This window comes from Leptidea sinapis, chromosome 24, assembly GCF_905404315.1.
Source record: "Leptidea sinapis chromosome 24, ilLepSina1.1, whole genome shotgun sequence".
NCBI classification, from domain to species: domain Eukaryota; kingdom Metazoa; phylum Arthropoda; class Insecta; order Lepidoptera; family Pieridae; genus Leptidea; species Leptidea sinapis.
Window position 1 is genome coordinate 6698946 of NC_066288.1, and position 17582 is coordinate 6716527.

The 17582-nt window shown below is 34.4% G+C and overlaps 1 protein-coding gene across 1 annotated transcript in view; it reads left to right on the plus strand.

The window, feature by feature from the left end:
* Positions 1-15764, plus strand: part of LOC126971670 (uncharacterized) — a 110313-nt gene extending 94549 nt beyond the window's left edge. Inside the window, exons 5-8 of the mRNA XM_050818058.1 lie at positions 2273-2408; positions 6135-6268; positions 13234-13450; positions 15480-15764. Of these exons, the coding sequence (XP_050674015.1) occupies positions 2273-2408; positions 6135-6268; positions 13234-13450; positions 15480-15616 (624 nt within the window). The 3' untranslated portion in view covers positions 15617-15764. The remainder of the gene's footprint in view (positions 1-2272; positions 2409-6134; positions 6269-13233; positions 13451-15479) is intronic.
* Positions 15765-17582: the final 1818 nt, after the last annotated feature.

A 17582-nucleotide genomic window follows, 5' to 3' on the forward strand; every position in this document is an offset into this window, starting at 1 on the left:
TCTCGGTAAATCGTCGACCAGTGCCGGGAGAAACTTGTGTCTTCTATCGAGTCCACACTTGAGAAGGTCGCGGAATGGGGTAAATTGAACCTTGTCCGACTTAAGCCCCAGAACACTCAAGTTTGTGCGTTTACCACTAAAAAAAACCCTCGCTTTTCGACAACACTTCCCTTAAAGCCTCGCCTAGTAACGGAATATTCGGTCTCCAAATCTCGAGTGATTGCCAATTCTGTGGCCATCTGGAGTGCAAAGCCAAATTGGCATCGAAGAAGCTGTGCTTCATTAATAGAGCACGGCAACACTTCAAGGCGGCCCACATTCTAGCGCTCTACAAAGGGCTGGACCGGCCACACATGAAGTATTGCTGTCATCTCTAGTCTGGTGCACCCCAGTATCAGCTCGATCCATTTGACCGCGTGCAACGCAGAGCAGCTCGAATTGTCAGGGACTCAGTGCTCTGTGATCGGCTGGATCACTTCGCGTTGCGTAGAGACGTCGCTTCATTGTGTTTCTTCTACCACATTTATCACGGGGGAGTGTTCCGAAGAGCTGTTTCACCTGATTCCTGCCACCGAATTCCACCTTTGCACGTCACGCCACAAGGTAGGATATAATTCCCACCATCATGAATATGTAGCGGTCTTCGGCTTTCTTCTACTTACTACAAAGCTGTGGAATGAACTACCTTGTTGTTTCCGGGACGATACGATATGGGTACCTTCAAAAAAAGCGCGTATACCTTCCTTAAAGGCTGGCAACGCTCCTGTAATTCCTCTGATGTTGCAAAAGAATATTGGCAGTGGTGATCACTTAACACCAGCGGATCCGTACGCTCTTGTCCTCCTTTTCCATAAAAAAAATGTAACGGGACCCACTTCTATCAACTCACCCACTCAAAATACCATCTTATTAGTCATATACAGTATGTGTATTTTAGAATAGTTTTCAATGGATACATTTTAGATCACTTATTTATACATCTAGATAGACTGTGACAGCTGTCGAAAAGAATTGTGGTTGACACTGAAACTATATTTTGAGCAATGCACGCATACTTACACAAAAAAACATACAAATCGCGAGTGTAAGTTGTAGTTTGTCACGCACACTAAAATAGTAAACCTGGCCTGTTTTCAACGGTTTTCTAGCAGCAAGAGGCTCTATATAGACGTATAAATTATCTAAGGCATATAAATAAAGTTATTATTATTAGTCCACGGTTTAGCAAAAAAAAAAAACAATAGTGGGTATTTGATGCATATCCCTAATTCTTGATAAATATGTCTATCCTGAGTGGCCACTGTTAACAACACACGCCACCCCGTAAGCGCCAATATATTCCAGAAGAATAATTAGAAAAGATTTCCGAGGGTCAGTTTAGTTAAAATTGGCATAGAAATTTGTTCGGTTTCTCTTTCTCTTCTTCTATTAACCCCCAAATACACTAAACATTTTAACCCTGTTCGTCCATAGTTCATGGGGCCGCGCATGCGATATCGCGGGATCAGTAATTGACATATTAGACCCAGTGGCTATTTGATGTCGTCTTCATCAGACTTCACAATTTTTTGTTTGAAAATTTTTAACTTATTGTTGAAAACCCAAAGATTGCTATAGGTTTCCATTTATTATTGTGTTGTTTAAGTTTCTCATAGGTTTTATAGCTAGTATTTTTAATAGGCCCTAACTAGAAGCAACATGTTCAGAAAAAAAATTAAAAAAAATATAAATTTATTTGGAAAAAAAAACCAACAGTTGTAGAGGCTGCCGATAGCAGTGAAGAAGAATAAGAATAAGCGTAGAACGTTTAGAATAAAAATTTTAAATTTATTTTAAAAAACAATAAAACTTATATCCAATTATATATCAATTAAACAATAACACTATTTCAACAATACGCATTGAATTTTAAACTAAATCCATTCAATTTAACTTCTACGATACACACAGCACTAATGTTGCACAATACGTCAGCTGTATAGCTACAGATACACTGCTGTAAGCATTTCGGTAACGCGAACTCACGAGATCTCACCCCTTTAAGAAGTGTCGAACTATATATATTTATTTATCGCGTGCGCCAGTCTAGAGCACGTCGGTGACACAAACCCATAAGATTTTCCCCTACAAAAAAGTGCCCAACGCGTCTAAAGTTTTCACTTCAATTAGTGGTAACTAACAACTACTAACAGAATTTATCTACGAAAAGGGTTATCTCTCTATTTTACAAGAGTACTTGCCTACGAATATTTATATACGTTGTCTATTTCAGCTGATAAAAGTGTCGCCAACCTCAATAACTTTGGACAGAATGGATTTCAGTGCCGCTGGAACGTACGCTTGCGAAATTGCCTTGGAGATACCTTTGTATTCAAAGGCCTCTAAAATACACGAAATCAATGTTATAGGTGAGTTTTTACAATATATATGTTTAAATATAAGCTTTAATCGTAATATCAATTTCTAGTATTAAATATGTTATAAAGAATTGCCCAAGGATGAAAACTGTGTGAGTAAATAATACGAACAAATAGAATGATGAAAAATAACAATACTGATATAAACATAATATTATAATCTATCTTTTTTAAGATCATCATCAGCCGGAAAACGTCCACTGCTGGACAAAGGCCTCCCCCAAAAATTTCCACGACGATCGGTCCTGCGGTGCCCTCATCCAACGTATTCCGGCGATCTTGACCAGATCGTCGGTCCATCTAGTGGGGGGCCTGCCAACACTGCATCTTCCGGTACGTGGTCGCCATTCGAGGACTTTACTGCCCTAACGGCCATCTGTCCGTCGAACTATGTGCCCTGCCCACTGCCACTTCAGTTTCGCAATCGTTTGGACTATGTCGGTTACTTTGGTTCTCCTACGGATCTCCTCATTTCTGATTCGATTTCGCAGGTAAACTCCGAGCATAGCCCTCTCCATTGCCCTCTGAGCGACCATGAGCTTTTTTAAGATGGTACTTTTTAATTTTGGGATGGCGTAGACTGGATGTTATAAAGGTTGATCTAAAAATTAATGTTAAGCTCTTAGATTAGGATTGGTCGCCGCTGAGCTCCAACTAGATACCGCAGGCCGCAGGCATTACGCACAAGTAGGCGTACCTACTCGAGCCTGTCTCGAACAATTTGTGACGTTGACGTGACACATGTTCTGTTTAGCTTTGCTAATATATGAAAACAAAAAATTTGAAGACTATTAACCTCAGTAGTTTTCATGGATACGTTGCATCAGTTTTACGCTATGGACTACTAATATGGGGTAATGGTTATAAGTTCAGCGATTTTTTTGCTGCCCAAAAAAAATGCTTACGTGGAGTAGCAGGTGTAGGGCCGTGGTACTCTTGCAAAACGCTATTTAAATAAATAATAGTTAAAAAAAAACTAAAAAGCACGCTTTATATAAAATTCATCTAAAAAATAGAAAATTAATTTTAATAAATTTAAATTGAAAATAGTGTAATAAAACCGTGGGGTGGTTTTTAAGATATTATTAAAATAATAATTCTTCTACACCCCTTTTTTTAAACCATTATTTATTTTTCATTTTTTAGATAAATTTTCTATAAAAGCATATTTTGAAAACTATTTAGTACTTTAACATTATCGACTATAGATAAAAATTATATAAATTGAATAATGGAATAATCTTTTCAAATTAGTGTATTGTCATCGGTTCTCAATAAATCTACAAATCTGGCTAAGTTTAAAGTGGGTCAAAAGCGCGTCTAAGGGAGTCAGTTACAAACATACAAGTGAAGTTAATATAAAGCGTATAAAAACATAATCTGCTAAATCTTCTATGTATGTACATTTTCAAGGCTTGCAAATTTGTGGTTAACCACATATACTTATTCACGTCAGCTGTTGAGGTGAATGTTAGAGCAACAAGAGAGTCGCATAGACTGGTTTTGAAACATTGTCCTAAGACAAGACTTTATCTTAAAAATAGCCATAACATGTGTATAAAATTATTTAACAATTGTCATGAGGACTTGAATATACTGTCAAATAAAATGTTTATACCAAGACTCTAAATGGCCGCTTGTCAATATTTTTATAGTATTAATGAATATTTAAATAAGTGTTGTTTTTGCATGCTTTTAATACAAGCTGGATAGAGGACACATTGTAATATTTTAGATCTGGATATTTCAAAGCAAAATAAATGATTTCATTTCAAGAAAAAAAAATTATAGCACATCTTAGGAGATGGATTATCTCTTGACATCTAGTATTAGAGATTTCCATGAGCGATAATTTTTTTGATTACATCAGCTAAGTCATTTGCTCGTTTGCCTACTTTAAAAAAAGAAACTCTATCAGATTCCAAGCATTAGACTTATCTAGTATCCGATTTACGTTTTCTTAAATTGTCTTTCAGGTAGATGACTGATTCAATTCATTCTGAAGAAATGTGAACAATTGCATTTACAAAATTCTTACCTTCCAAATGAAACTTTGCTGTTTAATTATGTTATAGCAGTCATGTCAATTAAATTAAGTACAATTACAAGTCATTTTACTTGTTAAAATATAAAATCTACTGCTATTACTTACTAATGATGAATAACTGCTACCTACGACTGAAGGCTCCTTAATTCAGATTTTTACTAATTATTCTTTACGAAGTTCAAACCATTAATCTCAATCCCTGAAGTCATTATAACTTCAAAAAGTCTTCAGTCTTAAAAGTCAAATATTTTCACTCCGCTAACCTGATTATGACACGTCATCAAAAGATAAATCATGATGTAATATAATTATGAATGAATATTTTTTTTAAAATCACATATAATCAAATACATCAAAGGACATGAAACATCTTAAGTAATTATGAATAAATAAAAGTTTTTTTTTTTTTGAGTAACAGTAACCATATGAGTAATACGCTCGCTTGATTGTAAAATGATTAGTGATGGGCCGAATGTGGTTTGAACCGAATACGAACATTCGATAAAAACCAATAATACGAAGCCGAAGTTCTGTTTATTTTCGCCGCGCTTTCTCGAGAGTGACAGGTCGCGTTGGCACCCGCTTGATATTTTTCTCTCTATACACGTTCGACACGGATCGCGGCAGTTCGGTTATAAATTTAATTTACCAAAGACGTGCATTGTAATTATTGCAATGAATGACAATAAAAAAAGGCTTGTGGTGCTCTCATAAATTAGCATTAAAATGGCGTGTGAAGAGAATGAAATGGTCAAAACATTGGCTTCAAGACAGAGATAAATTTACGCACGTGAATTTGTTGAATTAGGTTCGTTTGTACGAAGAAACAGATGGTTATACATAGCTTGTTTTAAGCACAATTGGTGCATAATCATAGTATAGATCATAAGTGCTCCAGCAGAGGTCGCGATCTCGTTCAGTGCATCCTCCCGGATAACATAACAGTACTGACACGATAAATATCGACTAGAGAGTAGAGACTAGATATTAATCGACAATACTTAATACAGATTGAAGATTTCTGGATTTTTAGAAATCCGTAATCCGTGATCCGTAACACGATCCGTACATTATATCCTATACATTACACACTCGATAAATATCGTGATCCTGAATCGAGATCCAAATATCGTGATAAATATCTAACGTGTAGCATTCGTCATTAGCAAATACGTCATCTTCAGCATGCATTTATGTTTACCATTAACATATTACGAGCCATTAGGTGTTTTACCGACGTTTATGTTGAGAAATATTAATATTTTCTTCTCGCTACTGAAAGGCTTGTTTTATTTAACAGATATGACATTTTTTTAAATTAATAAGTTCAGATATTTTGTTTTTTCATGAACCAATATAGTCGAACTTCGGCCGAATGCCAAAGATCTGTTAAACCCGCCGAAATTCGGTTAAACCGAATGTAAAACGAAGTTCGGCCCATCCCTAAAAATGATACGTCCTGCCAATTACATGTAGTGCCACTTCAGGATTGAACCAGTTGATTCATCAAACCGAAACACGAATAGTGCTAGCACAGCCATGCTTTGCATACATGCAGTGTTTGTTTTCTTTTTACAAGAACTTATTAGCAATATTTTTTTCAATTATTATATTACTGTGATGTAGTGTGTTGAGTTAGGCTAAGTTTACAATGCTAAAATTTGTTACAGTGCGTCAAAAACACCGTCCAAAAATTAAAATAAAGCAGGAGAAGCTATCGCCGAGTGGAGACTTGGAAGCCACGTGTCACAGTGGCCCAGCTTACCCCGCGCCGCATCTCACTTGGCTGATCAATAACGTTAAGGTAACTTACAACTTGGATGGATGGATGGATGATGGAAAATCGAAAATGGAAAAAAAAATAACTCTGTAAACAAAGGCACCTCGGCATATCACAGTCCCTTTAAGCCATTAAGTAGGGGAACCTGTTGAACCTTAGCACTAAGGCCCCTTTAAGCCATTAAGTAGGGGAACCTGTCGAACCTTAGCACTATGTGACCCTAGGCCATTAGGCTGGTTTAAAAAATTCCCGCGATATTAAATTTTATTGTCTAGTGTATTCTATACGTGACTACTGACTATTCATTTTGAAAGTAGTCACTTACCGCCTTTAAGCTGTTGCTGCTGTTAATCGACGTTAAAAAGTTTTTTGGGGAAAAAAGTTAGTATTTTTAATATGCTTTTCAGTCAGATAGTTTTGGACGTCTTATAGTAGTCACTGAAAGTTTATATGCTATTGAATCATTTCTTTCACTAGTATTAAAATAATTACGAGATAAAAAACCCCAAATTATTTTAAATGCACCGTTTTGTTGAAGTTATTTTTTTGTTAAATATGTTATTTAAACAAATAAAACGGCTAAGAATAATTTTATTTTCCATTAATTACCCCAAATTCCTCAATGTGTCCTAGGTACATAGGGTATATCGAAACATGGCCATAAATCCCTTTTTTCGTTTTAATTATTAAAACACATGTAAGTATGAAATATACATTTTTGATATATTGGTGGTATACTCAAATAACCTTTCAAAATATGCAAAAATGGTTTGAGTACAGTTCGTCAAATAAACATAAAAAATTGTTATCTGAAAAACTGTCCTAAGTACAACAGGTTTCCCTACCTATCGAATTCTTTGAGTTTCGCAAAAATTTGGCGTGACCTTTTTAACAATATTGTTTACAGTTGTATAAGTTTCATAAATGGTAATTGACAAATTCAAATGGTTTCAATTTTGTAATGTTATTTGGAGGTTGCTATAATTCCGTGTATAATTTTAGGCGTCATTAGAGATAATTAAACCGACCAATAGTCCGCAAATGCTCGATATTCCATCAATTGTTTTGTTTGAAATTTCGCCACTCATTGGTATTTGACCAATCAATATTGATGTTAGGAAATTGTGTTTCAGATATTGATACCTACGGATAACAAACAATATTAAATGCTTAACATTCAAATTTGCGTAGCATATTGGGCGGATAATTAAATCAACATCACGGTGCAACACCTTCAATAAAATAAATTTATTTATTTATTTAGGTAACAAACATATACATCACTGTAGTAAAAATGAAGTTAAATAAAATATAAATGTAGTAATTTGGGATCTTGAATTATTCGTTGGGTTGCCGTTGGGAGCCGCAGGTGTGTCTCGCTAACTAGCATAATGTCGATTCTGTACTCTTGTAGGAATGCTCGCAATCGACGTGCCTTCCCTGTGAGGGTATGAGCGTTCCAGAATACAATTCTCAAACTACCCTCTATTCTTTACGAGTTATACGCTAGGCTCTCCAATGTGGTTAAGTCTGCGTCTATTAACTAATGGAGCACCTTCATCATGCCTTTTAGTATAATATTGATATTCTGAAACATCTCTTCCGGTCTGATAGTTGAGTCTGTGACGCCGGTTGCCGGAATTCGGTTTAGCTTTGCCCCGCTTCTTCTTTCCGACTGGACCCCTGTGTGAGGTTGCAGGGGCCATTAGAGATGTCGGGGCTCACGGGGGCACTCACTCCTGTGAGGCACAACCCACTTGAGGTACTTGTAGCACTGCGTAGGGCCCATCCTGCCCCGCCATGCTTCTAAAGTTAAGCCTGGCATATGTATTAACTCTGTCGTCCCGTGTATTGACTATATTTAGGGTTTTTCTGAGATGTGCCCGGGCAGTATATGTACTGCCCGGGCATATCTCACTCCTAAAATTTAAGGATATAAAACAGTAAAATGTAAGACTGTATGTACCTCTATCACATTGGAGTGTTCTGTAATGATAGTATGTATTTTGATAAATTAAATAAATGTATTATATTCACTCTACATTTAGTACACACACAGTTCCGGTTATTTTCTCAGTTGCCGAACCTATTAAAACAGAATGTTATTAAAATTTTATATCCCCTAGGTGTGGGTTGTACACCCAGCCGAGCGATTTCGGGTCACCATTAAACTTTTATTGTTTTGTGGCTACTAAAACAATTACACTGTTACCTAATAAAAGTTATAGTACTATTGACTATAATGGAACAACTTGGCTAATTTAATGACAAACCTTTTCAGGTTCACTCCAAAGCCAGTTTTATAAATGTTTAGAAACTGTTATAAAATTGTTTATTAATATAGCAACCCACTCCGTTGCAATGGGCATCACAGCATATTATGTAGATCCCATGTTTTTTACTTTAATACTTAGTAAGCCTCTACGGTCCCAGCTACGTAATCTTTTGGAATCTGATTAATCTTCATGCTGATGCATGATGTCGAGAATCACCAATGAAGCCCATGAGGGGTGTGGCGTGTGTCAATAATTTCTTGAATTTTAACCTGTTTGCTGTCAGGGCCATTTCAACAACTACGATAAATAAAATCCCAAACTATCCCCCTCCATCGTAACTGTGTAGTTATGGTTAAGAAGTAATCTTCTTGCCTCTGCCATACCTTACGTTTAAATAACTTTATTCTCATTAAGACCTATTGTCACTTATATGAGAAATTAATATTTTACAAATTAAAGTAGGTACTTAACAACAATGATTATGGTGGGTACAGAATGCAATTCAATGTTAGGCAAGCAGATAAGACATAAAACAACCTACATATGTTATTGAAACATTTCATAATTATTGAGTATGTGCCTTTGAAGGCTCGCTTTAAAAGAAGTCAATGTTTTGGCATTCCTTGTTTCTAAGGGCAGGTTGCTATATATCTGAACTCCCTCAAAGGTTATTGTCTGTTTTCTATCATGACTTCTCACCATTGGCAGCTCAATATGACTAGCTCTTCGTGTAACATTTATGGTTAAATTTTTAAAGAAGGATGTGTTAGTGTGAATTTTTATATTTAAAACCTTGTAAATGAGTAAGCGTGTAGTGTGTGGGTATAATTGTCTGATTGTCAAAATTTTTGTTTCTGTATAGATTTTTTCAGTTGAAGTTAAGTAGTAGATAATGAAACAGTAGCATTACTAGTTTATTTTGTGTTGTCTGTAGTTTAACTAATTTCGACTTTGCAGTACAACCCCATATTTCTATGAGATACAATAGGTGTGGTTAAACTAGTGAGTTGTAAATTGTAAATCGGACACGGCGTGGAATAGATCTAACAATGTTTCGCAACATACCAATTAGAGATGATAATTTTGTTCTTACTTTATCGATAGTGGAATCCATGCCATATCACTGTCCAAAATGAGGCCTAGATATTTCTCTTCTCTTTTTTCTTCGATTTGTTCATTATTTATTCTTAAATGTGTGAAAGGAGGAATAGTTTTGTTTTTTGCTTTAAAGATGATGTACGAGGTTTTAGATATGTTTATAATTAAAAGGTTACTTTGAAAGTATTGAAAAATAGTATTAAGATCGGCCTGTGCCAAAGAAACAAGTTCATTAATTTATTTTCCAAAGTAAAAAAGGCAAGTGTCATCAGCATAAAGCGTAATCTGTCCGTGCAAACCTATTTCATGAATGTTGTTGACATAAATTAAGTATAAAAGGGGTCCTAAGATTGAGCCTTGAGGCAACCCGTATAAAGGTGATAAAGGCTTACTTTGATGATTATTTATTTTGACAATTTGCTGTCGTTGACTCAAATATGATTCAAAAATTTTTAGAGCTATTCCTGTGATACCCAGATTTGCTAATTTCTGTAGTAAAAGTGTGTGACTCACAGTATCAAATGCTTTTTTTAAGTCGATGAAAATCCCTAGAGCTATATTTTTTTGGTCAATGTTTGTTTTTATTTTAGTAACTAAATCTATAGTAGCAGTACTGGATTGTGATCTGAAACCATATTGATGTTTGGAGAGAAAGTCTATTGAGTTAAGATAGTTTTGTAATCGTTTATGGAGTATTCTTTCTAATATTTTAGATAGTACGGGCAGAACAGATATATGTCGGTAATTTCCCGGTTCCGATTTTGAGCCAGATTTATAGATAGGACAAACTTTCGCAATTTTCAGACTATCAGGAAAGATGCCGATAAGCATGAGATGATTAAAACATTTAACTAGTGGTTGGGCTACGAGCAATTTGATGCATTTTAGCATTTTTGTAGTAAGACCATCTACACCAGTACTACAATTTGGGTTAAGCTGATCAATTATTTGGTTGACTTCATCTACACTACAAGGCTCTAGGGAGAAAAGTGATGGCTTTGTGGTGTCTGCACTTGAGCAAGACATAGTGTTTTTTTGCGTGTAATGAGAGTGAAATGGAATTTGATTTGCCAGAATTGTGCCGATTGTTGAAAAGTATTTGTTCAATTCTTCACAAATTTCTATAGAATCTGTTATTAATTTAGAGTTGATGACAAGCTTTGAGGGAGTTATCACAGTTTTAAGATTTTTTTTACTAAGATCGTTGATCAAATTCCACATTTTTTTTGGCTTTTTAACGCATTTCTAGAACTCCTTATAATAGTAACTATCCTTTGTATTCTTAATTGCAATGGCTGTCAAGGCTCTTTGTTTCTTATATTCATCGACTAACTCTTCATTTTCAGGATCAGCTTGATATGCAGTCCAACGTAGATTTCTCTCTTGAATACTATATATAACATTTCTCGTTATCCATTCCTCTTTTGGTAAGTTAAGAAATCTAGTTTTATATTCCTTGCTTGCCTCCACTTGTTGGTTTATTTCATTTAAAAGAGATGTGAAAGATTGGTGTTGGTCCAAGTTAGCTCTCTCTACTGCATTGTATAGCTTCTTATAATTTATATCTTTATATTCCAGTTTTCGTTTCTTTAGAGCTTTAAACTTTTTCATTTCTACATACATTTGCCGGTGATCTGACATGGAAGAGTTTATAAGTGATACGTGGAAATGGTCATTTTTCAGATTTGTGCAAACGTGGTTTTTTATTGATTTTTTGGTTATATTGGACCTAGTAAAATAATCAGTTTCAACTTTATTTAGAATTTTATAACCAGATTCGTAAACCAGTTCTTTATATAGCTTTTCTAGGCTATCCTAATGCAACTCTAATCTGTAAACAAAATCTTACTCATAGTATTTTCTTTTATTAACGCGAGTGTTACACATTTAAATAAAACACTTTTAAAGGATTAAAACGCGTGTAATTCGTAACTGTTACAATCGATTTTTTAGATATTAGAGTACCCCTGAAAACGATATCTGGAAAGGTCTTGAAACGTCGCGTTAACTAAAATAAAACAATGTAACTTTTACGCAAAAATCTAATGTAAAACAAATAGTTACACGCGTTTTTATCCTTTGAAAGTGTTTTACTTAAAACCTTACTCCATTAGTCTACCGTCTAGCTTTCATGTTCTTGAGTGAATCTAAGTTCTTTGATTCAAAGACGCTTAAGTAGTTCGGGAGCCCGTACCGCTCTCCGAGAAATGTGGTTCCTTCATTCTCTTCCAACTGTGCGCTCGCTGACTGCGCGATTCTTGATCGCGTCACATGGTTTCAGCGGCAGATAATGAAAAAAATACTGAAAACTTTTTGTTAATTGAAGTAACAACAATAAACGAAACAAAATTAAATCCGAAATGACTTATTTTGGCTTTAATCCAGGCTGTTAGTCTGTTTTTTTTATTTATTTATTTCATAAAATCTACAGCACATTACATCTCTTATTAGCTAGGTAATAAAGTACAGATCATTGACCAACAGTGATTTTATATTATATAGGCAAGTATTAAAAAATATTCATGAATTCATAAATAATCGAGATAAAACAAATATTTGCTATATAGCGAGCAAGGAAAAAAAATGTACGCATAATATCATGTTTTCTGTGTGTGTGTTCGGGTGTGTAGTGTGTTGTTATTATGAGTGTTTTTTTTAATAATTTAGGTGGTTTGACAATATATTTTTAACATTCCAAATAAATTTATTTTTAGTAAGGTAGAAAATAATTTTTTTTGCCACAAATCTATGATTAAATGCACTATTTCCATGGGAACTTACCTAAGCAATACATTTTTTTGTTACTTAATCACACTATTCGTAGTTAATGCTAATTAAAATTTCGATACCATCAAATTTATATTTTTTATTAGCCTGACGGCAGTCGCTCCATTCCCAATCTATGGTATCATTAAGAAACACATATATGTTACCTTACCACCAAGTCCTTTAACAATGGTGTTAAATTTCGTAATACATTTGTTTTGAACATTTTCTGGGATCTTGTTATTAAAGCAGCATGTACATTGCCCCACAAAAGACTTACTAACTCTACTTAGTCGAGTAGTAGGCATTATAAGTTTATTTTTAATCAGGTAATCACAACATATCGTAAACAATCAATGCACTCCGCAACCATTTATTGACTTTTGACGACCCATATAGCCCAGTGGTTAGTGACCCTGCCTACGTAGCTAGAGGTCCCGGGTTCGAATTCCGGTAGGTGGAAACATTTATATATGATAAATATAGATGTTGGTATGCGAGTCATGGATGTTTATATGTATTTACGTATGTTTAAGTAAGTATATTGTATTAAATATATCTTTGTCTTGTACCCATAGCACAGGCTATGCCTAGTTTGGGGCAAGAGAATTTGTGTAAAAGTGTGTCAATATTATATTTAAAAAAAATACTGACTGCTTTCCTCTCTATTATCCCATTACCACTATCTCCATTTATCCCTTGTCACAGCTATGGTAAATTTAAGCAGGAATATGTATTTTGTCCCTATGTGGTCTGATAAGATTGCAAGCAAACCTCTTAGAAATAAGTTAAACTGTTGTAAATATAATATGTTTAAAGAGGTAATTAACAACTGTATTATATTGACAGGTGGATGAAAGGTTGACGATACCTCACGGCACCATGAACGTCCACAGACATCACCATGGCATGCCGCTAGCAATCACCAACTCTTCATTAAAGTTCCCCTTATCCGGCCTTCAGATTTATCCAAACCATACAGTTGACATCACCTGTCTCAGCACAATACCGAGTTACCCAACAGTTGGAGAAGGCTATGCAGATGTTCAGAATCAGACTGTTACAGGTAACACTCATGCAAAACAGAAAACTTAAGATCATTTATACATCTAGATGCATAATAATCAAGCGATAAAAACAGGCAAGGTTTAATTCTTTAGTGTGCGTGACAAGCTAAGTCTTACACTCGCAACTTGTATTATACTTTTTGGCGTGCATTGCTCAAAATAGAGGTTAATTCTAAACTAAATATATCGACGTTTTCACAGCTGTCATAGTCTATCTATAACTATTTCAAAATTATTTATTTTCTATCAAAACAAATGACAACATAAGCCTATAACATAATACGTAAGCTATACAAATGATACATTCTTGTATTTCTGTTTGTCTGTTTGTTTCAACTGTTTTCCCCAACGGCTAAACCTTCCACTAATATCATCATCATCATCAGCCGGAAGACGTCCACTGCTGGACAAAGGCCTCCCCTAAAGATCTCCACACGATCGGTCCTGCGCTGCCCTCATCCAACGCTGCCCTCATCCAACGCATTCCGGCGACCTTGACCAGATCGTCGGTCCATCTTGTGGGGCCTATCAACACTGCGTCTTCCGGTACGTAGTCGCCATTCGAGGGCTTTACTGTCCCAACGGCCATCTGTCCTTCGAACTATATGCCCTGCCCACTGCCACTTCATTATCGCAATCATTTGGGCTATGTCGGTAGCTTTGATTCTCCTACGGATCTCCTCATTTCTGATTCTCTGACCGATCATAAGCTTTCTCATAATATAGGATTAACTTATAAATCTGATGATTTAGGGGTGAGGTGGTAATGCAAACGAAACATGGGCGGCTCAATTTGACTCCCTACTTATTTGAACTAAACTATACTTACTTGTATTTTGAGATATCATATTAATTAAGATTAATAAAGGAATTAATTAGATTGTTTCGAAGTCAAAAGTTCTTTAGCCTGGATTTTTTAATAGCGAATGAGATTATTTTTTTAAATAAGAAGGGGCACAAGATTTACTTGATGGAAAGTGGTGAGACAAACGCCCATGGACATCAATAAAACCGGGGGCAAAGAGATGCGTTCCCGGCCTTTAAGGTTGAAGTGTGCTCTTAACTTGAAGGTGCCTTAGTTCGTATCACTTGGGCAATACTGCAGTTAGTAATTGCTTCAACAAAGTTGCTGTACGAGGCAAAGTCCTCGCAAAATCGTGTGATTGTTGAATGCCAGACGTCAATAAAAATAAATCACGTAATGTGCGGTGATCGAATTAGTCTGCCGGTTACTAATTAATCACCCGAACAATTCCTCTGAGCACTCTCCGTGATAAATACGGTAGAAGATACAGAGATAAACAACATCTCTACGCAAAGATACAAGCCGATGGGAGGTGACGGCACGCTGAAATAATACACAATTATAATTATTTATTTGTTGTTTTTTGTTTTTTTGTAACGGCCTTACAAATAAACTTGATATAAAGATTTACCTGAATATGAAAAATGTTTACAATATCGTTGACAACACTGTCAATACAATGATAATTTAAAAGTTTTTCCGAATTTCAAGCAGTCTTGCAAATAAACGCGGGAAAAATTAACGGCCTTACAAATTAACTTGGTATAATGTTATAACTGATGACTTTCTTTGGAAAATGCAAAATTATTACAATATTTTAGTTAGTTTTGTTAGTTTTCCGAATGACACTCAGCCTTGCAAATAAACGCGGGAAACGTTATACGTCCGAACAAAGCATTCTTAAGCAAAATGTCTATTTGTAAACATTTTACATATTCTTGGTTTATGCTTCGTTATAACTTTATGCCAAATTTATTTGTAAGGCCGTATACGTCTTAATAAACCAATCCTAGGCAAAATGTCTATTTGTAATCAATTTGCATATTCTTGGTATATCGTCGGATATAACTTTAATCCAATTTTATTTTTAAGGCCGTAAAAATATATAACTTAACGTTCGAATTAAAGGGTATCGGTTTATTTGGAGCCCTTATACATTTGAACAAAGTTAAAAGTGAATAACACAAATAAACAAATTTTTTTAATCAGTGTACCTTTTTCAGTGAATTTAGTCCGCCTTGAGCCGTCGCCAACCCAACTTCCAGTGAAGATTATCAGCGATAACACTAATAACTCTTGCAAAATGAGTTTCACTTCATTCTATATTATGTTACTCCTTGTCGCTCAAGTTTTGCCGTGAGAATCTGAAACTAAAACCAAATGTAACCGAAGTATACTAAATTCCGAATTTCGTTTTTTTTTACTTCTTTTTACGCTCACGAGCTTTTGTTCTGTAAGGAGTCTCTTCAATGTTTAATTTTATTCTTACAGGCATTAAGTTGCCTATAACTGACATATTATATAAATTAATAAATATTGTCAAGTTTCTGATGGTTATATTATCACCTTTAATTAATTTGTTATATATATCCGTGAATATTACAATGAAAAATCTAATTAACTCTTTACAATTGCGTATTTTCTACATATTTATATAACAATTTTAATATTTAACATTTGGTGATGTTTCTAAGCTTATACTTATTTCAACGAAACTTGTTCTGTTTATCAGTAAGTTTATATCGCATTTTATACTTTTCATACTTACGTAAGCGTAAATTTGAGACTGATTGTGTATATAGTCTCCCCAATTTTTTTTCCACTGTTTCTAATATCATTTTTTTTTGTTTATTGCTTATATAATTTTAGTTTGCATTGTATCCAATATAGTCAGTAGGTTTAATAGTATATTTTTTTTGTTTACTCGTGCCTATTTGATAACTAAACATTTCCGTTTGCTAAAGTTAGTTGCAAGGTCAATTATGAAATTTATTTCGTGAATAATATTGCGTTTATTTTTATTACTTCAATTAATATTTAATATCATACTAAACTATTTAAAATTTGGCTTTAAACAGTTATTTTTTAAATCCTTTATATACTCAAAATATTAAAATATAAATAATTGTATTATTATTTCTTGAATAACTCTGTTTGGTATTAATTAATTTTCTTATTTAAACGAATAATATACCCGAATAAGTTATGGATTATGTTAATGTTTGAGTTAAACTTTATGCAGTTAAGGGAAGCGAAAATTTAGCATCGCCTGTCGTAGTCTAGTTTGCATAACAATATGAATATATGGGCGCGGTGAGTTGCATAAGAAAATAGACTGGGAGTCAGTGACAAATTTTCACCAAACAAAATGCAGAGACAAAATTAGAGCAGCTTTGAAATGAACATTCCAACGTTAAAGAAATACTAATTCAATTCAATACCTAATTTAAATGTTCATATAAACTTTGTTATTCCAACTATTCCAAGAAATTTGAAATAAATTGTAGTCAATTGTTATACCATTAAGTATTAACAAATAAAGAGAAGTAAAAATAATGTAATCTAATCAGTACGTAATCATATACAAACCCGTAGTATATATTGTGAAAACTTAGAACAATTGAAAAATTGTGAAAATTTTGTTGGACTACTTCAATTATTATTATCTGGCTCTCAGACTATACGTTGTAAGGCAGTAACAAAACATATCATGTTAGCGAGTGAGTAAGTGTATATTTATATAGATGTTGTGCATAGTGAATGGTAAGTTGCTAAAAGCAAAATTCTGTCAAGCTTTTCAAACAAAATTCGAGATTTTCTTTAAGGAAACAAAATTTTTAATTTTTTGTGTCAAATCCTCTTGTATGTTATTAAATATTGTAAATAATCTTTTCTGTGTTCGAATCTAGTCAATTATCTTTATTTGGTCCACGTGCTAGAATTTCTCCTCTAGGAAATAGATACGGTAGAGGTTAATTTTAAGTATATTATCTTTGTTAAATAGTTTTGTAACTATCTCGTATAATAAACAGAATATTCGGCGACGGAGCTTTGCTCGGATTTTTAAGAATGCACAAAACTTGAACAAAAAAAACTAATAGAACTGCTGGATTCGAACCGAGGTCTTCTGCTTTCCGGATCACTCAATTTCCCATCTGAGCTTTTACAGTGTTGTTTATAGCGGTAAAATTTACGTTTGTATTCTAATGTTATTGTATCAGTTTCAAGAGAAACACGGATAAAACTACATTTTTAACATTTTTTTAAATTGAAACCTAGCTAGATCGATTTCTCGCCCCTGAAACTACCTTTGTACTAAGTTTTAT